General features: G+C 36.4%; 1 protein-coding gene across 1 annotated transcript in view; it reads left to right on the top strand.

The window, feature by feature from the left end:
• Positions 1–19,635, top strand: part of LOC150088771 (uncharacterized) — a 202,530-nt gene that overhangs the window by 9,066 nt on the left and 173,829 nt on the right. Inside the window, exons 7-17 of the mRNA XM_090370318.1 lie at positions 40–151; positions 2,094–2,324; positions 4,049–4,381; positions 4,546–4,821; positions 5,501–5,762; positions 5,875–6,015; positions 7,311–7,565; positions 7,734–8,147; positions 18,166–18,335; positions 18,446–18,746; positions 19,110–19,216. Coding sequence (XP_090226444.1) covers positions 40–151; positions 2,094–2,324; positions 4,049–4,381; positions 4,546–4,821; positions 5,501–5,762; positions 5,875–6,015; positions 7,311–7,565; positions 7,734–8,147; positions 18,166–18,335; positions 18,446–18,746; positions 19,110–19,216 — 2,602 coding nt within the window. The remainder of the gene's footprint in view (positions 1–39; positions 152–2,093; positions 2,325–4,048; positions 4,382–4,545; positions 4,822–5,500; positions 5,763–5,874; positions 6,016–7,310; positions 7,566–7,733; positions 8,148–18,165; positions 18,336–18,445; positions 18,747–19,109; positions 19,217–19,635) is intronic.

Raw genomic sequence — 19,635 nt, 5'->3', positions numbered from 1 at the left:
AACATTACGAATGACATTTTTCAAAATATATTTTAATAGGGAAACTCTCGGAGCGAACATTTCTGTTTTACCTAATTTTCGAATAGTGATGGCGAAACCTGATACAAGGGGACGTTATGTGCTGGTCGTAGACGTCTCGAAATACTCTGAGGTATGTAGATCATTATATGATGTTCTTTATTTTCTTTTTCTCAACTGGTTAAAAGTTACTTAGAAAAGAACTTTTACTTGGTAATTAAATTAATCACCAACATAATTTGGTGTTGAGTATTGCACTATCGATCTGCAGTTGTATATCAAAACAAAAAGACTTATTCTATAATTAAATAATATAATTTCTCGTACTAATTTTATTTTATTAGTTGATTTTAGATTATACGAATATTAAATTCGAATTTAATGTGAAAGCCTGTCCCTCTTGTTTGATATCCGCTCCACATCTTAATACTTCATAAATACCTTTCCCACCATTGGCAAATTGTTCCAATTTATGCAAAAGGTATCCGTGTAGGATGGCAAGTATGTAATTGCCTATTTCATTCTCGAAACCATCTTTGTAAACTGGACATACAGATTTGCATATCTTCAGTTCTCCAGGCTTTGCCTGAGTCCAGAGATGCAGATTATAATAGACATAAATTTCGCGATTTGTTTTTGAGCTTCATTCAATATTAGTATTGGCTATATAATGCAAGGAAGCCACAGAATTTTGCTGTACCGGCCAAAAAAACAGAAGAAAAGTAGATAATAAAATACAAATTATGCACTTCCTCCTCACGTAAGTAACTATCCAGTTGACCTTTGAATTTTTTCAAACTTTCAGCCTCAACTACCTGCTGGGCAACTAGTTCCAGCAATCAACAACTCGCTGGCTAAAAGAAAACTTCCTACTATCTAGTCTAAACCTCAACCCCTGTAATTTGAATTTATGGCCCCTAGTCCTGGAATTCTTTATAACAGTGAAAATTCGACCTTCATTCGTTTATTAACTCCTGTCACAGCCTTATAAACCTCGATCAAGCCCCCACTAAGGAACCTGGTTGCCAAGCTCTGTAGCTCACGTAATCGAAGTCTGAAGGTCACCCTTCTGCCAATTTCACTATGTGAGTTTAAATTCTTTGAACACTTTAAAAAAGCTGAATGCCTTTTTCCACATGAAGTCTCCATCCTTGGACACAGTAATTTAATGTGGTCTTACGAGTGCCTCGTACAGTAGGATTATGACTTCCCTATTTCTACAGGATATTGTTAGATAAATCATCCATAGGACACCATGAACCTTTCTGGCAGCCTCTTTGCAGTGCTCAAAAACTTCATATCTGCCAGTATCGTAACTCCAAGATCCCTTTCTTCCTCTACTGTTTTTAATTCGACCCTACCAGGTATATAAGCTATTTTGGAGTTGCTGTTTCCCAAGTGCATTTTGACCTTGCATTTTTTTTTTCATCGAAACATATCTGCCACACTCTTTTCTGATCATTCTTGAAGTGTGTTCATCTTGAAGTTGAGCTGTTTTTTAACGTGAAAAAGACCTTGATGCCTTTTTACAATCACACAGGACTATCTCTTCCAATAATAGTTGTCGTTTCTGTATACGCTGCATTTACCATATTATAATTCTGCATCTAGTAATCAGAATGGAACCACGTTTTTGATATTCACGTTATATTGGCATGAGTAGATTCAATTACCACTATTAAAATTAATTAAAAACATTTAAAATGCATACTTTAGCTCTGTCGCAAATTATAATTAGATTTCAACAGATGTTTAAACAAAACAAAAAATTTAAAACAGGTTTTTCAAAAGACTTTTTGAATGAAAAAATTAATTTATATATTTTAATTTTGATACCGATGCGTATCCATGGAGTTAACCAGAACAGGTACAACCGCTAATTTCTTAATGAACAGGGATTCGGATTAACGAGATCCTGGGATATTATATTCATATTTGAACTCATATTTTGAAATAGTTCCCGCCTTTGAGGTCGGTTATTTCCAATGTGTCTTGAATTAGGAAATTTATTAAACAATTTTTCCTGATCTTACCATATGTTAATTGTTCGTACTGGTTTTTTTTTTGTATTCCAGAGGGATTTCCTGACTCCTTTTAATAAAGCAGCTAGTGAGTTTATCAAAAATTTGCTTCCAGATGGAGCTGAAATTGCTATTGTGGCCTTCGACTCTGAAGTCCGTCAATCAACCAATTTGACACGGGTAGATGACAAGAACAGAGATAGCATCTTAGCTTCATTGCCAAAGGAGGAATCAACTGAAGAGACTGCTGCTTCTATAGGAAATGCACTGGACGTTAGTCTCAATGTAAGCAATGAAATTCTAATTAAACATTGAATTTTCAATTTAATATAAAATTTCTAACTAAATAGTAATAGAGGCATGTGATGCAAGAAAGCAAGCGTATGAGCATCAGCCAAAAAAAAATTTCACACGACCATTCCCTCAAAATGTTTGTCCATTTCCTCCTTGAATTTATTTAAGCTATCAACTTCCACAACGACACATGGAAGTTTGTTCCAACAATTAACCACCCGCTGGCTAAAGGCAAATTTCCGCACATCTATTCTGCATCTGTCTTTTCTTAATTTGAATTTATGCCCTCTTAGGTTCGTAATCTGAACAAGTGGAAGGATCCCATCAGAATTCAGCGTGCTCAACCCATTCAAGGCCTTATACACCTCGATCAGATCACCGCGCAGGTGCCTAGTCTCCAGCCACTGCAATTTGCAGAACTTAAGCCTCTCTTGGTAAGAGGATCCCTTCATTCCCCTTACCAATCTTGTTGCCCTTCTCTGTACACGCTCAAGCAAATCTACATCCTTCCTAAAATGAGGCTTCCAGACATGTACTCAAGGCGTGGCCTGACCATTATACAAGGGGATAATCACCTCCTTATCCCTATTAGAAAAATTCCTGTATATCCTGATTCCTGTATATCATATTTTGAAATAGTTCCCGCCTTTGAGGTCGGTTATTTCCAATGTGTCTTGAATTAGGAAATTTATTGACCTGCCCTGGCAGCCTGTTTGTATTGCTCAGAAAACTCCATATCTGACTGCACAATTACTCCCAGGTCCCTTTCATTCTCTACCACCCTAAGTGTAGTACCACCCAGTTGATAAGGATGTTTGAAAATGGTCAAACATGAACAAGTGTCGCGCGGAATTTAGATTTGTCAGTGTCAACAGTGAACACAATAATAAAGGAAAAAAACAGAATATGAGAAGCTGTGAAGGGATTGGTCACCAATGAAGTCAACTATGATAAGCAAGGCTACGAAATACATATCAGTTTTTACTGTACAATTTCTTCCTTTAATGTTTTCTTTTCGTATCTGCCACTCCAACAACTTCACCGCTGTCCACAGATAGTTTTTAATTGAACTAATTAAAAATATATTAACTATTTTTCTTCATTCTTCTGAGGATATTATGTGGTTTTTGTAATTTTGGCACATCACGGATATAAGCGCAATATTTTATTAGTCATTCCCTAGTTACGTAAACTCTACTTACGTAAGAAGTCCTGGAACATATGTCGGGGACTTCTGTATTTTTGGATTATCCGGGATTTTTATTTTACCATCTATCTCGGAAAATCGAGTCTACTGTAATTAGTGTATTTTCGTATTTAATTGTAATTATTAAATATTTAATAAATTAATAAATCAATATTTATTATATTTATTATATAAATTAAATTCTGTTTCGAAATATGCATAATTCATGGATTTAATTAAGAAACTGGCCTTTGGCGTCAACCCATCCGACCGATTACAGCATTTTATCTGTTTTGGCCAGTAGCCAAAAAAGGTTGGTCGCCCCTGCACGTCCTACGATTTTTTTGAAATCTCTGAAATGTTATGAAATATTCTCTTTGAGTGTAACAGTTCAGTTTGGTTTACAAATGATAAAAAATTGATCTTCTCAATCATTTTTGTATTTCTAACTTATTAATTAACTCTGAATTTAATATTTTAAATTTAAAATATATCTATGTACCTCACTGTATACATTTATTTCTTGCAGATACTCAGTGCGCAAAATATTTCCCCAGAAGGTGGAGTGGTTATCTTAATCACCAGTACTAACAGTGTACTGGATTCAAATAACCAAATGCATGGCATACCAGTTTCAACAGCAGTGGAGGAGTTGGTGAAATCGAAGGTTGTTTTAGATGCCATACTAGTGGGGACCGTGGGTGACATCGGTCTGAAAAATATTACAAATCTTGCCATAGCCACAGGTGGTAAGAACTTCCTAGTCGAGTTGAGAACACCTGAAGAAATGGTTCTCGAATTTTTTACAAACTTTGCAACTATTATGAAATTACAACGTTTACCAGAAGAGAAAGATGTGAAGGTACGTGAGATTTATTTGATTTTAACATCTTCTGTTGCCATTTGCATTTGATAGTCTTTTTCTGGCTGCCAAAAAAAAAATAAATCATTTCACACACCAGGAAAACTATTCTTTCCCTTCACGCCATTGACTTACTAATAAATTGTATATATTTTCTCTTTCAGCTCTTCCATGACACCTTCACTGTTAAAGGCCTAGAAAAAATAACTCTACCCATAGACAAGATGGAGCCAGGACTCGTTAATAAATTGATTGCTCTGGTTTCTTCCCAGATTCATCAGCTTACGATAAGAATTTTCAGTGGTAACGATGTTAAAACCTATAATCCAGAAAACAAAGAGCCAACAGCCAGTTTGGAAGATTTGATCTCTACATATAAAGGAAATGAAATGGGAGTCTTCAGTATTGACTTCACGTTTTACTACGCAGGTGCCGATAAGGTTAGTTATTATTGTCTAAGTGTGGAAGAAGAATCGAAGAAGTATTTTTTCTTATTTTAATTATTCAACATCTTTATATTGCAATGTTTTATACACAAATGTAATTAATAAATTACTTATACTCCACCACTTTACCACGAAAATCGAGGCTGGAGTTTCTTAAGTCGTGCGTTCATAATGACCACATTTCGTATTGGAGCCTGGTTGATTTTTGCATGGATATATGAATACCCTCTGGTCACGTAAGTGAGCTTCCATGGTCTTACTGTGCATTGCTGGACGGTAGTGGTACAGCCACGCTTCCATTCACGATAATATCGCTGATGGTCGATTTTGGATGATTGGCAAGCCAGCGATGTGAAGAAGTCCTGACCACTATGGGCATTTTTGGTGAAGGATACATTAAGAACATTGTGTACTCTATAAAAATCCGCGATTTGTGTAACTTAGCACCTATTAATTTAATTAAATTGATCTTCTGAACTTTCCTTACAAGATCTGTTTCAAGTTAAACTTTCCATGCTCTGTACAGCTGGTATGGTAAATGATCTTTCATCTATTTAATACTAATGCAGTGTATAACACAACTTGTCTAGCTCTGAAGATGCTTTTAAAACAATTTCTAGTATACACGGAAACTATCTTTGAGATACTTACTGTACTCTTTGTATTTTCAAAGGTTGATCGGGTGGAAGTGGAAAACAAGGGGAATATTTCAGTAGAATTCGCAAGTTACATCGTGTGTGAGGTTAATAATGGAACTGAAAATCCAATTCGAATGCGAGCTTGGGCTGAACAAAATGCGGTGTCCTCACCAGAGCATATACATTTATTTGCAGAGATCACCAAAGGTCCCAATAGTGTCCTGGGAGCAAATGTATCTGCAATTATTGCACAAGGAGATTCTAAGGAACACGTAATTCTATACGACAATGGAGCAGGTACGCATTGTAAATGATTAAGTTAGTTCGTGGATTTGGTACGATACAATCTTCATGAAACTGTTCCTGAAAGATTTTGTACTTTAACATTCGATTACATTTATTTTTTCAGGTGCTGACATCAGAAAGAATGATGGAATATATTCAGTTTCGTTTGGCTCTTTTAGTGTTGCTGATAATCATGTTATCATCAAGGCAGTTGGAAGTAAAGCATACCTTGGAAGACCTTCTTCTGCAGTACACAACGTGAATGGTAAGTAATTCTCACTTCGCCATTAAGAAGTTATACGTAATGAAAACAATACTGCTGGAATCAGATTAAAGGAGCCTATGCAAATCTGAAATAGCCATAAAGAGAAAAAGAAAATTCCATTCTTTGAAATCACCTTTAACCGTATGGCCTTTATGCATGTCACAGTAGATGGAATCATCTATCTTTAAGGTTTATTCTCCTCAAATCCGAAAAATGCCAAATATGATTTATACGAGCTAAATGTGAGGTGTGGGTATAACTTTGATGCTAGTTTTATGCACAAAATAGGGAATGTAGCCCAAGATATTCAAGCATGGTAAAACACCAAAATACCATGGACTACTGGCAAAAAAAAACACATTTTTGTTAACAGTCCATCGCCTTTCCAACACTTTTTCGAAGTTTTTCGATTGAAATTGAAGTTCTTTGGATTTAAATTTGGCCTTTTTTGGATGGAGTGAGAATCTCACAACCTTATTTCATAGTTCATTCCATTTATATCTGTTATTTAATAGTTGAGACAATGGATGTATATGTATTGCGTAGCGGTAACCCTCTACACAGAGTCTACAGGAACACAAACATTACTACGACGACGTTATAAAACAGTTGAATGCAAGAAACAAGCCTTTGTGGGTAGCAAACTTAGTATAATCGCTGTCCTCCCTACACTGGGTGGAAAGAGCTGAGTGCGAATCCCGTCAATGACCCGAGGAATTTTATGAGCATTTTTTACAATGTGGCCTAGTTAGTCGGTCTTAGGCGAGGGCAGCATATTTTTCTCCCGGAAACTTGGGATTTAATTTTTTTCATAAATACAATAAATAGACCACAATATTCACAATATGACCCACTAGTTTAGAACTGGTTCCCGGAACATGAGAGTGAACTTGGCCTACAACGATGGACTCTCCAGTCACAGATCTCCATCCATTTCGGTACCTTTTTGGCATGAGGTGAAACGAACTCTTTGAGTAGAGATCTGCAACAATCCAACCAGAATTTCGGTGGTCCGTGTTCACTCATCATTGATCACCGGATTGCCGGAATTTGATTTCATGACATAGTGAGACTAGCTTTAATAGGTTCACCTATTAAAATAACCACTCAATGTATATCTGGACTTTAGTAAACACTTGATTTGGTTCCTCATGAGCAGGTCGGCACAACAAGAAGGCTCCATCGGTGGATTAGGTGGTTTTTTTGGAAGCTCTAGTAACACAGTAACAAATTCTAACGCAGGGATTTAGTTTTACATTATGCCTGCTTAAGTCACCGTATTATTTATTTTATAGACATACCTAGTGGAACGCCTTCAGCCAGCTTTTCCGCCAGCGATTTTAAACCTTGGATGGATGAAGAAGACAGCAATGATGTTCTTGATGAACCTCTTCCGGTTTTCGAACGTGCAACTGGGTTTTACCTGCCTTCTGCAAAGGAATTCCATGTCCATCATCGGCATCCTACTAGAATTACAGATTTGAGGGTTATCGATGTGACTGATGACTTTGTAACTTTACATTGGACATCGCCAGATGAATTTAACGAGAGTAAGTTATTAAGGGACACGGATTTGAATCATATTATTATATTCAACGTACAGTATACGTTGAATGGTTTATTTTCAAGTTAGTTAAGTTACTTTAGTAAATTTTAATTAACGTCATAATGGGTGTTTGAGTAGCCTTTATTTTCTAATATTGATTTTCTCTTTGTAGGGGCAGTCATCGATTTACGGGTCAGCGACAAAAAAGAAGAACTGATCACTGGATTTCAAAATACCCGCCTCCTTCAAGATGCGGATGTTTCTCATAGCCGTATTACGCACTTATCAGGACAACAAGAGATTCTAAAAGTAAAAGTGGACCGACTTCTTATGTCTGAACACTCTTCCGACAGCACTGACCTATACTTTGCTATTCAGATAATGGCAGAATCTAACAGTGATCCATCCAACATTGCTTCTGCACATTTTGGATACGTTCTGAAACACACACCTAAAAGCAATACATCAGCAATTGTGGCTTTGGTCATAGTGCTTTTTGTTTTAGTGGTGCTTATAGTGACCGGGGCGCTGATCAAACGTCGGAAGAAAACACGCAATTACCATTCTGTGCTGGAGAAAACTCACTTCTAAAGGTATTTGGGATTTTAAAGGACACTATCAGAAGTGAAGCAGAATGTTATCGATTTCTTGATCATTGTCACCTTTAGGTTGGTTTAAGGTCGTTTCGCCTGCATGTTTGTCACTAGGTCAATGTTGATAGGTATATGCAGACACCTGGTGGGGGGTTTTTCTCCTTCTTGGGGGCGCAATAAGAATTGCATCACATATTGTACGTTGTAATTTGTAAGGCTTTAATGAATGCAAGAAACATTTCCAATTTTCAAAACACGTTCAATTTTCGGTTGTTCGTTAATTAGCTAGGAAGTCTCCATGTCTTTTTCACAACGTGGCTGAGTTAATTGATCTCGGGCGAGAGTAGCATGGTTTTTCGCCCAGAAAACAGAAAATCGACCACAGAACAATTTAGAGACTATATATCGAGCAATATTGCCTTAGTCACTGATGTTCCTAAAAACGTGAAAGAGTGGTCACGTCATTGACATCCTTCCAGAAGCAACAAACGATTTTTAAGAAGTGATGGAATATCATAAAAAGAATTCAGGAACCTCAGATCACAACGAGTCAAGAATGGGGTGTTTTAGAATTGTAACGAGTTACAAATCTTAGAAGTTAGATCAACAAACGGGCGAGAGAATATATGGATGCTGCATTTACTCAATTCTGTGTCCTGGGTGTTGTTTTGGGTTTTTTCGGTTTGCATCTTCAAAATTGCAAGGGGGTTGTTAAAAAAAAAGCATGAATACGAATTGTATGTTCTCATACGCATGCTCTGCTAATTTACAACATATTGTACTGTTTTCAAGTTTAAAATAATCATAGTGAATAGAAATAAATCAATTGGGATTTAAAAATCGAGATGTAGAGCTTTATATGGTGATAATACTAAGTCTGGTGGAATAGCGAAAAAAAGGAGAGGTTTGGTTTAAGTTGACTTATTCATTAAGTGAAAATATAGAAGCTGTTGGCTATTCAGCACCCAAAATTCATATCTATAATATAGTGTTTCCCACAAATGATGGTATGTTTTTCCAAGATGGTAATTCTCCAAAACACAAAGCCAGATGTGTCCAAGTTGGTTGGAGGAGCACGAAACTGACGCTAAGCATTTTCTATGGCCCGCACAATTACCAAACCTAAACGTTGTTGAGCCATTGTGGGCATATTTATCGAATAGGGTGAGAAGCAGATTTCCTCTAGTCTCATCAAGGAGCTTGAAACTTACCTCCATGAAGAATGGTCCGATGTTCCTCTTAAGACAGTTCAAGATTTATTTGAACGCATTCCACGTAGAATACAAGCTGTTTTAAAAGGGTCACCCAACACTGTATTAGTGCATGCCTGTAACTCTTATCACAGGTGTTTCCATTATTTTATCCACCACTATATATTGAAACAGTTGGAACTCCATAAGCAGATAGCTTGACTCTGCTACACAAGAGGACCGCACCCATTTGTTGAAGTACGATTATATTAACAATCTGCAAGAAACAAACCAAAATAAATATACAAACAAAACAAGACTTAGATAAAAAAACGACTAATATTTTTTTACACTGGAATGTGAAATTCCAGGGTTTAAATTCATGACACAAACCATTACAAAGAGTCATTGATCTCTTTCTAGTTATTTCAGATCACACGTGATCCATAATCAAAATATAAAGTAATTCCTTTCAGGTTTATCAGCTGTTAATGGAAATCATTCAGGATCATGATTTAAGATGAATACAATCTTACATATCCATGAGATCCTAGGGAATTGATGACAGACATGTCAGATTTAAACTATACAATTAAGATTAGCTATTGCGTTATCTTTGCAATATTTATTTCTGGAAATAAATATTGCCAACACAAATCACAGTGCTTCAAACAGCACATACACGAAACTTTAAAAAGTTACGCGAAGAGGACAAAGATTTAAACCTCCTTGCTTTCTGCTATGTGACTTCGTGCAATCTGTGATAATAAGACCTGAAGTTACTTACAGTCAAAGGAGGATGTATAGCAGGGAACTTCGTCCCTAAGAATCAATTCTTTACACCAAGTGAAAAGGAGGTCAAATTTAACCAGATAAGACCTCAAGTTTATTATTAACCATATGGGGCAAGGAAAAGGCTTATGATACACCAGCCAAAAAAAAAATTCCCGAGTTACCCTGAGAGATAGAGAGGAATCACCAAGAAAGAGAAGATTGATGATATCCAGCTCAGGACCCTGGGTTTGCCAAGCCCATACCCACCAGATGTGAGCCCTGGGGACTTTAATCTCTATTCAACCTACTTTTCTATCTCTACTGAATCAACAGGGTTCTTGATGCGTATGCCATGCACGATTCTAATAGGCTCGAACTGAAAATCACCTTCCTCCTATCAGCGTATAACACAAAAGGACAGAACCATCAATCTGTGATATACATGTACATAAAAATATTTGCAAAGTTAGGTGGAATAGCCTACAGTTTAATCGGACGCTTCGTGGCTTTAGTATTTAGAATATAACACTTCAAATTAATGTAACCGGACTTGGTAAATAATTTCTGGAAAGGACCTGTTATGGAAAGTTAATGAACCATTCATCTCCTCAGGTGGTCATAAACTTGTTATATAATTTATTGTTTTGAGAGAAATAAAATTCTTGTTTTCTATATGTTTCCTTTTTTTCTATTTGAACAGATCTTCATAACTTAATGAACATTTCATGCTGGTTCCCACTAAACGACTACAAATTTTTTGAATCATTTCGAATAATTCTTTTGCGTAGGATTCATGACCTCCTCCACAGTAAACCGTGAACTTCCAATTTAATGGGCTAAAATATACCTGCTTTACCAAATGTTGTAAATCAACTTTAATTTAAAATAGAAAGCATTTTCTTTTAACTGTCTGAGGATAAAAATTAATATTATTAGGACAACGGAAAACTCTGCAACTTCATCCTACACTGAATTCTTCTTTTTTAAAGGAATCTTTGAAATATATTTAAATGTAAATGCCAAACAGCAGGAAAATACTGAAATGACGTCACAACTTGAAATTTGAGCGCTATCTACTAATACAAACCTTCTACAACATTACAAACTTGTTACTGTGGTCCCATGATTCTACTCAATAAATAATGTCGACTGTTGATTACTTATTGTCTTCGATTCTAGGTGGTTGGAAAATTTATAGTTCTGCTATGAATCATCATTCGAAAGTTAACCAACTGTTTCTAGTGGAATGTCCTTGACAGAGCCATATTTGCCTTGATTACTTCGGCACGTGGAGATCAAGATTGTCCTTTTGTTTCTTGAAATATTTGGAAGGCAAGGGCAGACACTTCCTGTAAGTTATTATGATATTTTTCGAAAAATAAACGCGTGATAAACATGCAAATTGAGAAGTAGATTCAACTGATGCGCAGTAACTGGAAAACAAATGAATAGTAGGTGGGCAGCATTTGGATACCAAGGCCAGTGAGGAACAGAAAGTTAGCTAGCACCAGCGCCCTTGTGATAAGAAACACAATAAATAAGAAACACTAAAACGTAAACATTTGAATTCTAATAGAAAACGTAAACGGGCCCATATATGCATCAAATCACTGCAGTATTCATTTATCATAAAATATATAAACAATCTCTCGAAAAATGAGTTAATTTAAAAATGATTCTCTCAATTAATCTTTGGAAAATTTATTTTTTCATCAGTTCAGTGAGAATTTTTTCCTTAATTAATTTTATTCATTTGTATATATTTTTTTAAATTTCGCTTAGTAGTTCGTTGTTATAATTTAAAGAAATAGTCATACGAGGAAAGAAGTTCTGAATATGGGGCAGTTATTTCGTTTTAGCCAAGACAATCTACAATGTCTTTCAATAAATTGTAGCTTGAAGTCACAATTGAAGTTCGAGCAAAAAATTCTTCAATACATTGTGGCTTGAACGTTTTGAAAATGTCAGACAGATGGCGTCACTGGTCAATATAATACCTGTACTGTATTTTCACAACGACCTTTTTATCCTTCAGCAAGTGACACGCTATCGGATCTCATTACAACTTGGGGATGTCATTCTGTAGTTCTACAAGTCTGAGAGTATTTTAAGCTTACATAAATTTCGGTGGTATTCAGTGAGAACAGCTGACAGATCCATTTAATCTAAAATCCAGTTGGTAAAACTGTTTGGAAAATACTGATAAGTGTCTGGACAGTCTTTTTAAGTGAGAAAGTTTTGAAGAAGGATTAAGCTTCTTGAAAGGCCAACGTACTAACACAGACTCTGGCTTTTGAGAGACTTCCTCTGGTACAATTTTTGTATACGATATTCAGTAATCATCAGATGATGTGTGATGAGCAATTTTTATCAATTTCCTCATTATCAGATAGGCAAAGCATTGTAATCTTCCATAATCATCCATCATAACCATCGTAATCTTCAGAATACAGTCATTAGACTAGTTAGTGTATACCACTGGAATTTTTACTTTTGCCTGGAAATCAGGACTTATCCAACTAGTTTCTAAAAAGAATAATAAATCTCTACCATTCTATTACCACTCATTGCACTTACCTCCACTCTTTCCAACTTAATAAAGAAATTTATCAACCGCCAACTCCTAAACTATCTTGAGACCTGTCTGATCAATGATCGCCAATATGGATTCCGTCCGTATTGATCTCCTGGTGACAGATTGGCTTATTTTAGACGAATTCCCATTTATAGATAAATTCAACAGACATGTTTGATGAAACTCAAGCTCTTGACATTTCTGTGCTGATGATGCTACACTACATTGTACCTACCAGTTTGAGAAACCTTGCGTTGCACAAACAACTTCAACTTCTGTAATATCCACCACTAATTCTTTAAATGTTGATCTGCAAGAAATTCTCCAATGTGGCAAAGAAATCTTAAACTTCAATCCTTCTAAAACTCAGTCCTTTCTTACTTCTCACAAAAAAAAAGATCAGATGATTCCTCTATCTCCTAATCTCTCTTAGCATAAGCACATAAATTGCTCACTCTGTATAAATCTCAAACACGTCCTACCATGGAAAACATCTTGGGTGGTGTTCTTCAAACCTCTCCCAGGCTTCTAGACTCTAAAAGAGTGCAATCACGTTAAGTAACGACTGAGTCTTACAAAGTCTCTCCACTCTCTGTCTCGTAGACGTTCAGTTTCTACTGCGTGCCCTTTCTTTAGATGCTTCCACTGGCACTGTTCTTCTGAATGGGAGTCTGTAATTCACTCACTCTGTTCCGAACCAGTCCGAATACGTGCCGCATCCAGTCGCCGTCCATTCACTGTCAACTCCAAACTGACAGAACTATTTCTCGTCCTCATTTTCCATTCTACTTCTGTTTTCTGGAACCACCTTCATTCAGACGTATTTTCTAAAAATTATGATCTACAGAAATTCAACTTTAACGTCAACAAGTACCTTCTGTCTTCTCAACTTACAACACATTCAAAATACTAACAACTACTTGTTTCAGTACCTTTCATGTTTGGAATTTTAAAACAAAACTGCTGTTATTAGTTACAAACGTGACCGAAGGCTGGTGAGTCAATTTGTTGTCAAGACTTTTGACTTTTTAAGGCCCAGAGTGAGAGCAGCGTATATTCAATTAAGAGAGTGAAGAGGGTTACATATTAAGGTTCTTTGAGTTCTGTGTGGGCCCTTAAGAAAACTGCTAATTATGTTTAGAAGAGAATCCAGAAGTTTGTCAATGTTGACATCAGTGGAAAACAACGCATACCAGGGCCATCTTCCAGATTCTAGACCACCAGACAAACATCAGATTGTGACGACTGTATAATCCGCCCACAGACTACAGGATATAGATTTGCTTCTTCGATGAGGATGATATTACTTCATTTTTTGGACATCCATTATCAAGAAGCACCATTAGTAGATGCCTATCAAAGAAAGGATCGCATTCACTTTGTGCATTGTGTCAACTGCCCCCTCACCATATCTCAAGTATGAAACGAGATATACTGAAAGCAGGAACATGTTAAAGAAGTGGTTGAGGGAAATAGATTTTTAGGGAACAGTTAAACGACAAGGAGCAAATTTCCTCAATTGGATAGCAGGCATCTTTTTCATCTAGCACAAGTGTTTACTAGTGTACAAAGAGACGGATTCATCCACCGAAACTAGTAGTCCGGTTACAGCACTGAGGCCTGAGTTAAACCTGATCATCGATGAATTTTCAATAGTCAGCATTTAGATTTTGGGGATTGGGCACCATCTGCATAAGAAGAGATGGGTCATTTAAGACTGTAAGTCTTAAACTGGCTGACCCATCTTTTCTTATGCAGTGGTGGGATGATATTTTATTCATCATTTTCTGTCTGTAACAAGCAGCAAAGAGGGGTGGTGTTTGTAGAACAAACACATTGTCCAACGTTGGATTTTTACAATATTTTCTTCCACTTTTGGAGAATTTCATTCACTTGTTTTTTATGCTAATACAGTACTTGTCTTTGAATAATTTGTTTTCGGACGTTTTTAATTTGGACAAATTATTTATTTAAAAATGACGTTAAAAAGTCCAGGTATGTACATGGTCTATCCTGTTACAAGTATAGCAACAGAACAGATTATGTACGTTACTGAACAGAGGCCAAGTTTGCAGAGAAATTTATCCGGGTGGTAAATCAATAATTAAAAGTGCGTGTTGGAAGAGGGCTCTTCCTGTAACATAAATTATTGTGGGGTTAATTATGTTACAAATATATTGTGGTATAAATAACTTACCAACTACAGCACGTGATCAGAGGAGTTGGCGGGTTTGCGATTTTGATTTAATCCATTAACGCCACGAATATCCAAGAGTGAATTTAAATCTTTTATTTTCTCTGGTGGGACGATATTTTATTCATCGTTTTCTGTCTGTAATCTGCTAACCTGAATACCAACTTTGATTGTACCGCATTACAGAAACTTCCAATTATACTGAGAAAGCCAAAAAGATTCATATTCTTCAGGTATGAAGAATATGGATCTCTTTGATACCCTTGCAGCACAAATAAACTGAAAATAATCCAATTTGAGACAACATAGAACATCTCATCTCGTATGACAAACAACTGTTGTTGTTTATTAAGTGCCATTGCAGATGACATTGTGATCATAAGTCATGATCCCAAAGAATTAGAAGAAACTCTTAATCAGTTATGTAGAGTTAGTAAGGATTTCAAACTAAAGATGAATATGGCTAAAACGAAAGTAATGATTAACAAGTATGCCACAGAAAGGGATATAATCATTTGACGAGCAGTAATTGAAAAAGGGATTCACATACTTATCTGGGACATGGAGAGACGAATATTGTTGATCCCTTGGTCAAGATCAACAATATTCGTCTCCTCATAGTTAAAGAAAACAAAGTTCTAGGAGTGACAATTGATTAAAGTCTCGATTTTATCCCCCACTTGACAAACTTATCATCTAAAATACATAGATTTGCTGATGCAATTGTTAGGGTGTCCCGTGTTGAATGGGGTCTCTTTAGAAAAACTTTTAAGGATCTATTACAATGCGGTTTTTCTCCCTCCGGTCACGTATGCTGTTGGTGCGTGGTTTTACAGGGCACAGCTCAATCACTTCAAAGCAAAACTCGCCTCCTTGCACAGAACCATCTTGGGATGTATAGTTAAGGCATGCAGGGCAGTCTCGACGCAAACTCTGCAGGTACTGGCCGGAACATCTTTTGACTTGCAAGTTACTTATAGAGGATTTTTATACAGACTGAAAAACCAGATTGATATCGAATTTCTTGGAAAAACCATTAACTTTCAAGATGATACGAAAGTATCATCTTGAAGAGTCTTTTTAGGTTCAATTTATCACAAACAGACCTCTGTCCGTGTGGATCACCAGAAAGTTGGAATCACATCTTGGTGGATAACCAGAAAGTTGGAATCACATCTTTGTGGATCACCAGAAAATTGGGATTACATCTTGTTTCATTGCTCCCTGTATGATGATCTTAGACGTAGAGTAGTAAATGGATGGCCATTGCACAACAGAAGGAACTGGAAAGTTGCTGGAGAGGTCTGCATCCTGCAGTGGATTGAAAATGGCTGATGACGACGATTAAGTGCCAAAGCAACTAAGGCTACGAGGAATTAGTTATGTCTGTAAAAACATGTACTTCGGTGTATTTTTTTGTTTTCTGGGTGAGGAACTTGAATTTATCGGAGATGAACATGCAAGCGCGCCTTGGACCGACTAAATTGGCCACGTGGCTGTAGAACAGTGATAAATATTCCATCCGTCAAAACCTATGCTGCCAGCGATTCTTTATGTATAAAACATAATCTTCCATGAACATTCAACAAGGGACCTTCAATAAATATCCATAACTCCCTTATAGAAAGCTTCAAAAAGTACTTTAAAAGAAGCCGAACAGTCTACTTCTAAACTAAACGTGAGTTTGCTTTTATAAAGCAGCAAACTCACGTTTAGAAGTGCTGGGAATATATTATAATTACTGTCATTAATTAACAATTTACGATAATTTAATTTTAGCAATTAATTCTGTGTAAAAAAAAAGCGGAACTTAGGTTTAACAACTTCTCAGATCATTAGTGGGTTATTGACAGTAAAAGTGCAAGAATGATTTTAGGAAATTAAAAATATAAACTTAACTATTATTCAGGAATTTTGGGAGGAGGAGGAGGCCATTCGTATTTATTATTATTTATTTATTTAACTACGACTGGTTGGCTGCATTTTGGTCAGGAAGTCACCTGTCAACGGTATTGTGATCACCATGGTGACTGAGCTCGCTTTCCATATAGACTGAAACACGTAATTGGAAGAGGTGGAGCCTGTGAAGTTTGGTATATGGTAGTCTATGCGCTTTAGCAGCCTTAGGTCTCCAGTGGATAAATGGTTTCTCTGTGCTTATATATAAAGCGGAAAATGTTTTCTTTTCTGAAGGCTGACTGGTTCAAATACTGGTAGGCATCAGATGAGTGGCTTCTTTTCTCCATGTGTTGCTTACTTGATTCCTTCGTGAGGTTCTTCTAAAAGCAAGGTGTTGTCCCTCATACACTTCTGGAGTTACATTATCGGTGAATCTTCCAAGTAAGTATTTTTATATGATTTGTAGGTATGTCGATTCTTATTAAATTTCAGTTTTAAAGGTAGAAGGACTGTGGATTCGTTACAGATGGAGCACATACTTGATACAAACAGAAAACCGTTTGTATCAAGTATGTTCTTCTGTTAAGCAGTCTGGAAAACAAGTTCAAATATTCGTAAATATTTCAGTACTTATAAGCGAACGTAGTAATTAAATTACATTTAAATTTAGTTCGGTTTCGATATTTTATTTTTCGCTGTATAACGTATGGAGAAAACAGTCCATCAAAAAAAAAAAGTCCAACAAACCATCAGACAATGTACACTCTGGAAATTTTGTCTATAAAGAGATGAACATTACTGGCTAGAGCTATGATTCTTGATAATTTCCAGCCTTGAGATGTGAAAGGTGCGCTTTTTCCTTCGTCCCTACAACCGCTACATCAAGGGCAAGTTGCCCTAGCTTAAGAACAAAAGCTGTTCCAGAGAAAACGTTGGAAGAAGCTAGAGTTCGGAATTGCCAGATGAAATTCCAGTGTTCATAGCTGGTTGGTTGGTTGGTTGTTGTGGGATTTTATGTGCATCAGAAACTTAGGCCATATTCAGCTCTATATACTATGTCTGTAAATTGCGTGTGTTCTGTGGTCGATTTGCTGTTTGCTGGACGAAAAACTCGAGTTTCCGGTAGAAAAAAACCATGTTACCCTTGCCTGAGACCGACTAACTCAGCTATATTGTGAAAAAGACCATTAAGGTGCTAGCTCCCAGGATCACAAAAATAAACCAATGAGAATATTTCATGTTTGTGGAGAGAAGAGGCCCTTTTTTTTAACTTTCCAGCGCTCAAAAGTCTTGACACAGCCCTGCCTTTGAATATGTTTCTTTTTTGGATGTTATTTATGTCCCTGTTGTGAGAACGGAATTCGCCTTAATTTTTCCAGTTACCACGCCAACAGTAATGACCTGGATTTTGGGGATACTGGCTGCGATCACACTACTGAGTGGAGCTTACAGTTATAAAATCAGGCTGAACGACCATGGCTATGAAGAAATCCTGATTGCCGTCGATGGAAGTATTCCCGAAGACTTGGACCTAGTAGATGCCATTAAAGTTAGTATCTTTCCAGATCTACCAAAAAATAAATAATACTTATTGGAAATCCATTTTGATATTTCAAATTTGGAGATAATTAAGGTTAATAATATTCTCTTATATTTCAGAAAATGTTCACCGATGCTTCCTTGTACTTATTTGAAGCCACTAGACGACGCGTTTTCTTCAGAGAAGTCACAATAGCATTGCCAAGCACGTGGACTAAGAAAAGCGACTATATGTTTACCGGTAAGATGAATTATTTCAAAGAAGCGTCAATCAGGGTGAGTCCACCAAATTCCCTGTATGGAGATCGCCCCTATACACTTCAGCCTGAAGGCTGTGGAAAACCAGGACTATATATTCATCTAACCACGAATTTCTTAAAAGATGCGAAACATGCTATGAAAGAAATGTATGGTAATGCAGGTATGCAACCTTCGTGATCCACAGTAACAACATATTTTGTTCTTTATTTTAATTTTGGGATTTAAGTTTCAATCGCTGATAGCTGAAATTTAACTTTAAATCTCTTAACCACTGGAAATAATCATTATGGTAAGCAAGAGGGTTCTGAATTAGATTGGAATTTAGCTTAAAACTTTTAGCTAGCAGAACCTCCAATGAGAAATATTTATATGTGGATTCGCATGCTTTTTGGGTTAAATGTATTTTTCTGTTTTTAAACATTTCAAGTAATATTTGTTGTTGAAGAGAGAGATAGTGTTACAATCGGATATTAGATTCACCTTTTGAATAGCGCAAATAGAACTCTTGTTGCTAATCCAATAGGTCGCCAGCTGGTACACGAGTGGGCCCACCTAAGGTACGGAGTCTTCGATGAATATGGTAAGCCTGGAGATCCAGCTTATCCAATTCTCTACCAAAAGGATGGAGAGGTATGAAATAAGATATTCTGTTCAAGTTTAATATTATTATAATTCTGGAAAGCAATTCAGATATCTTTTTAATTTGAAACCTATATTTAAAATAAAAGATTCAATAAAACTTGTATTTCATTAAAATATTTTTAAGATCTCCTTAATACCCTGAAAGGAAACGACTTAATACGATATAAAACAATTCTTGCAGTGGAGATTAAAAGACCATAATATGCATTATGTTCGTACAAGTGTGTGTTTCGTGGTCTGACAAACCCAGAATAACTCACGAAGAAAACCCTATTCCTGCTCTGTCTGCAGGTAGCATTGACTACTAGACGGTGATTATAACCTCCAGAGTTATAATTACCGTCCTCTCCACACCGGCTAGAAAATGCCCGGGTTCGAATCCCATTAGGGAAGCGAAGAACTTTTAT

This window comes from Mastigoproctus giganteus, chromosome 3 (assembly GCF_048544385.1).
Source record: "Mastigoproctus giganteus isolate SK-2022 chromosome 3, ASM4854438v1, whole genome shotgun sequence".
In the NCBI taxonomy this organism is placed as follows: domain Eukaryota; kingdom Metazoa; phylum Arthropoda; class Arachnida; order Uropygi; family Thelyphonidae; genus Mastigoproctus; species Mastigoproctus giganteus.
This window is presented reverse-complemented; position numbering and strand designations above follow the sequence as displayed.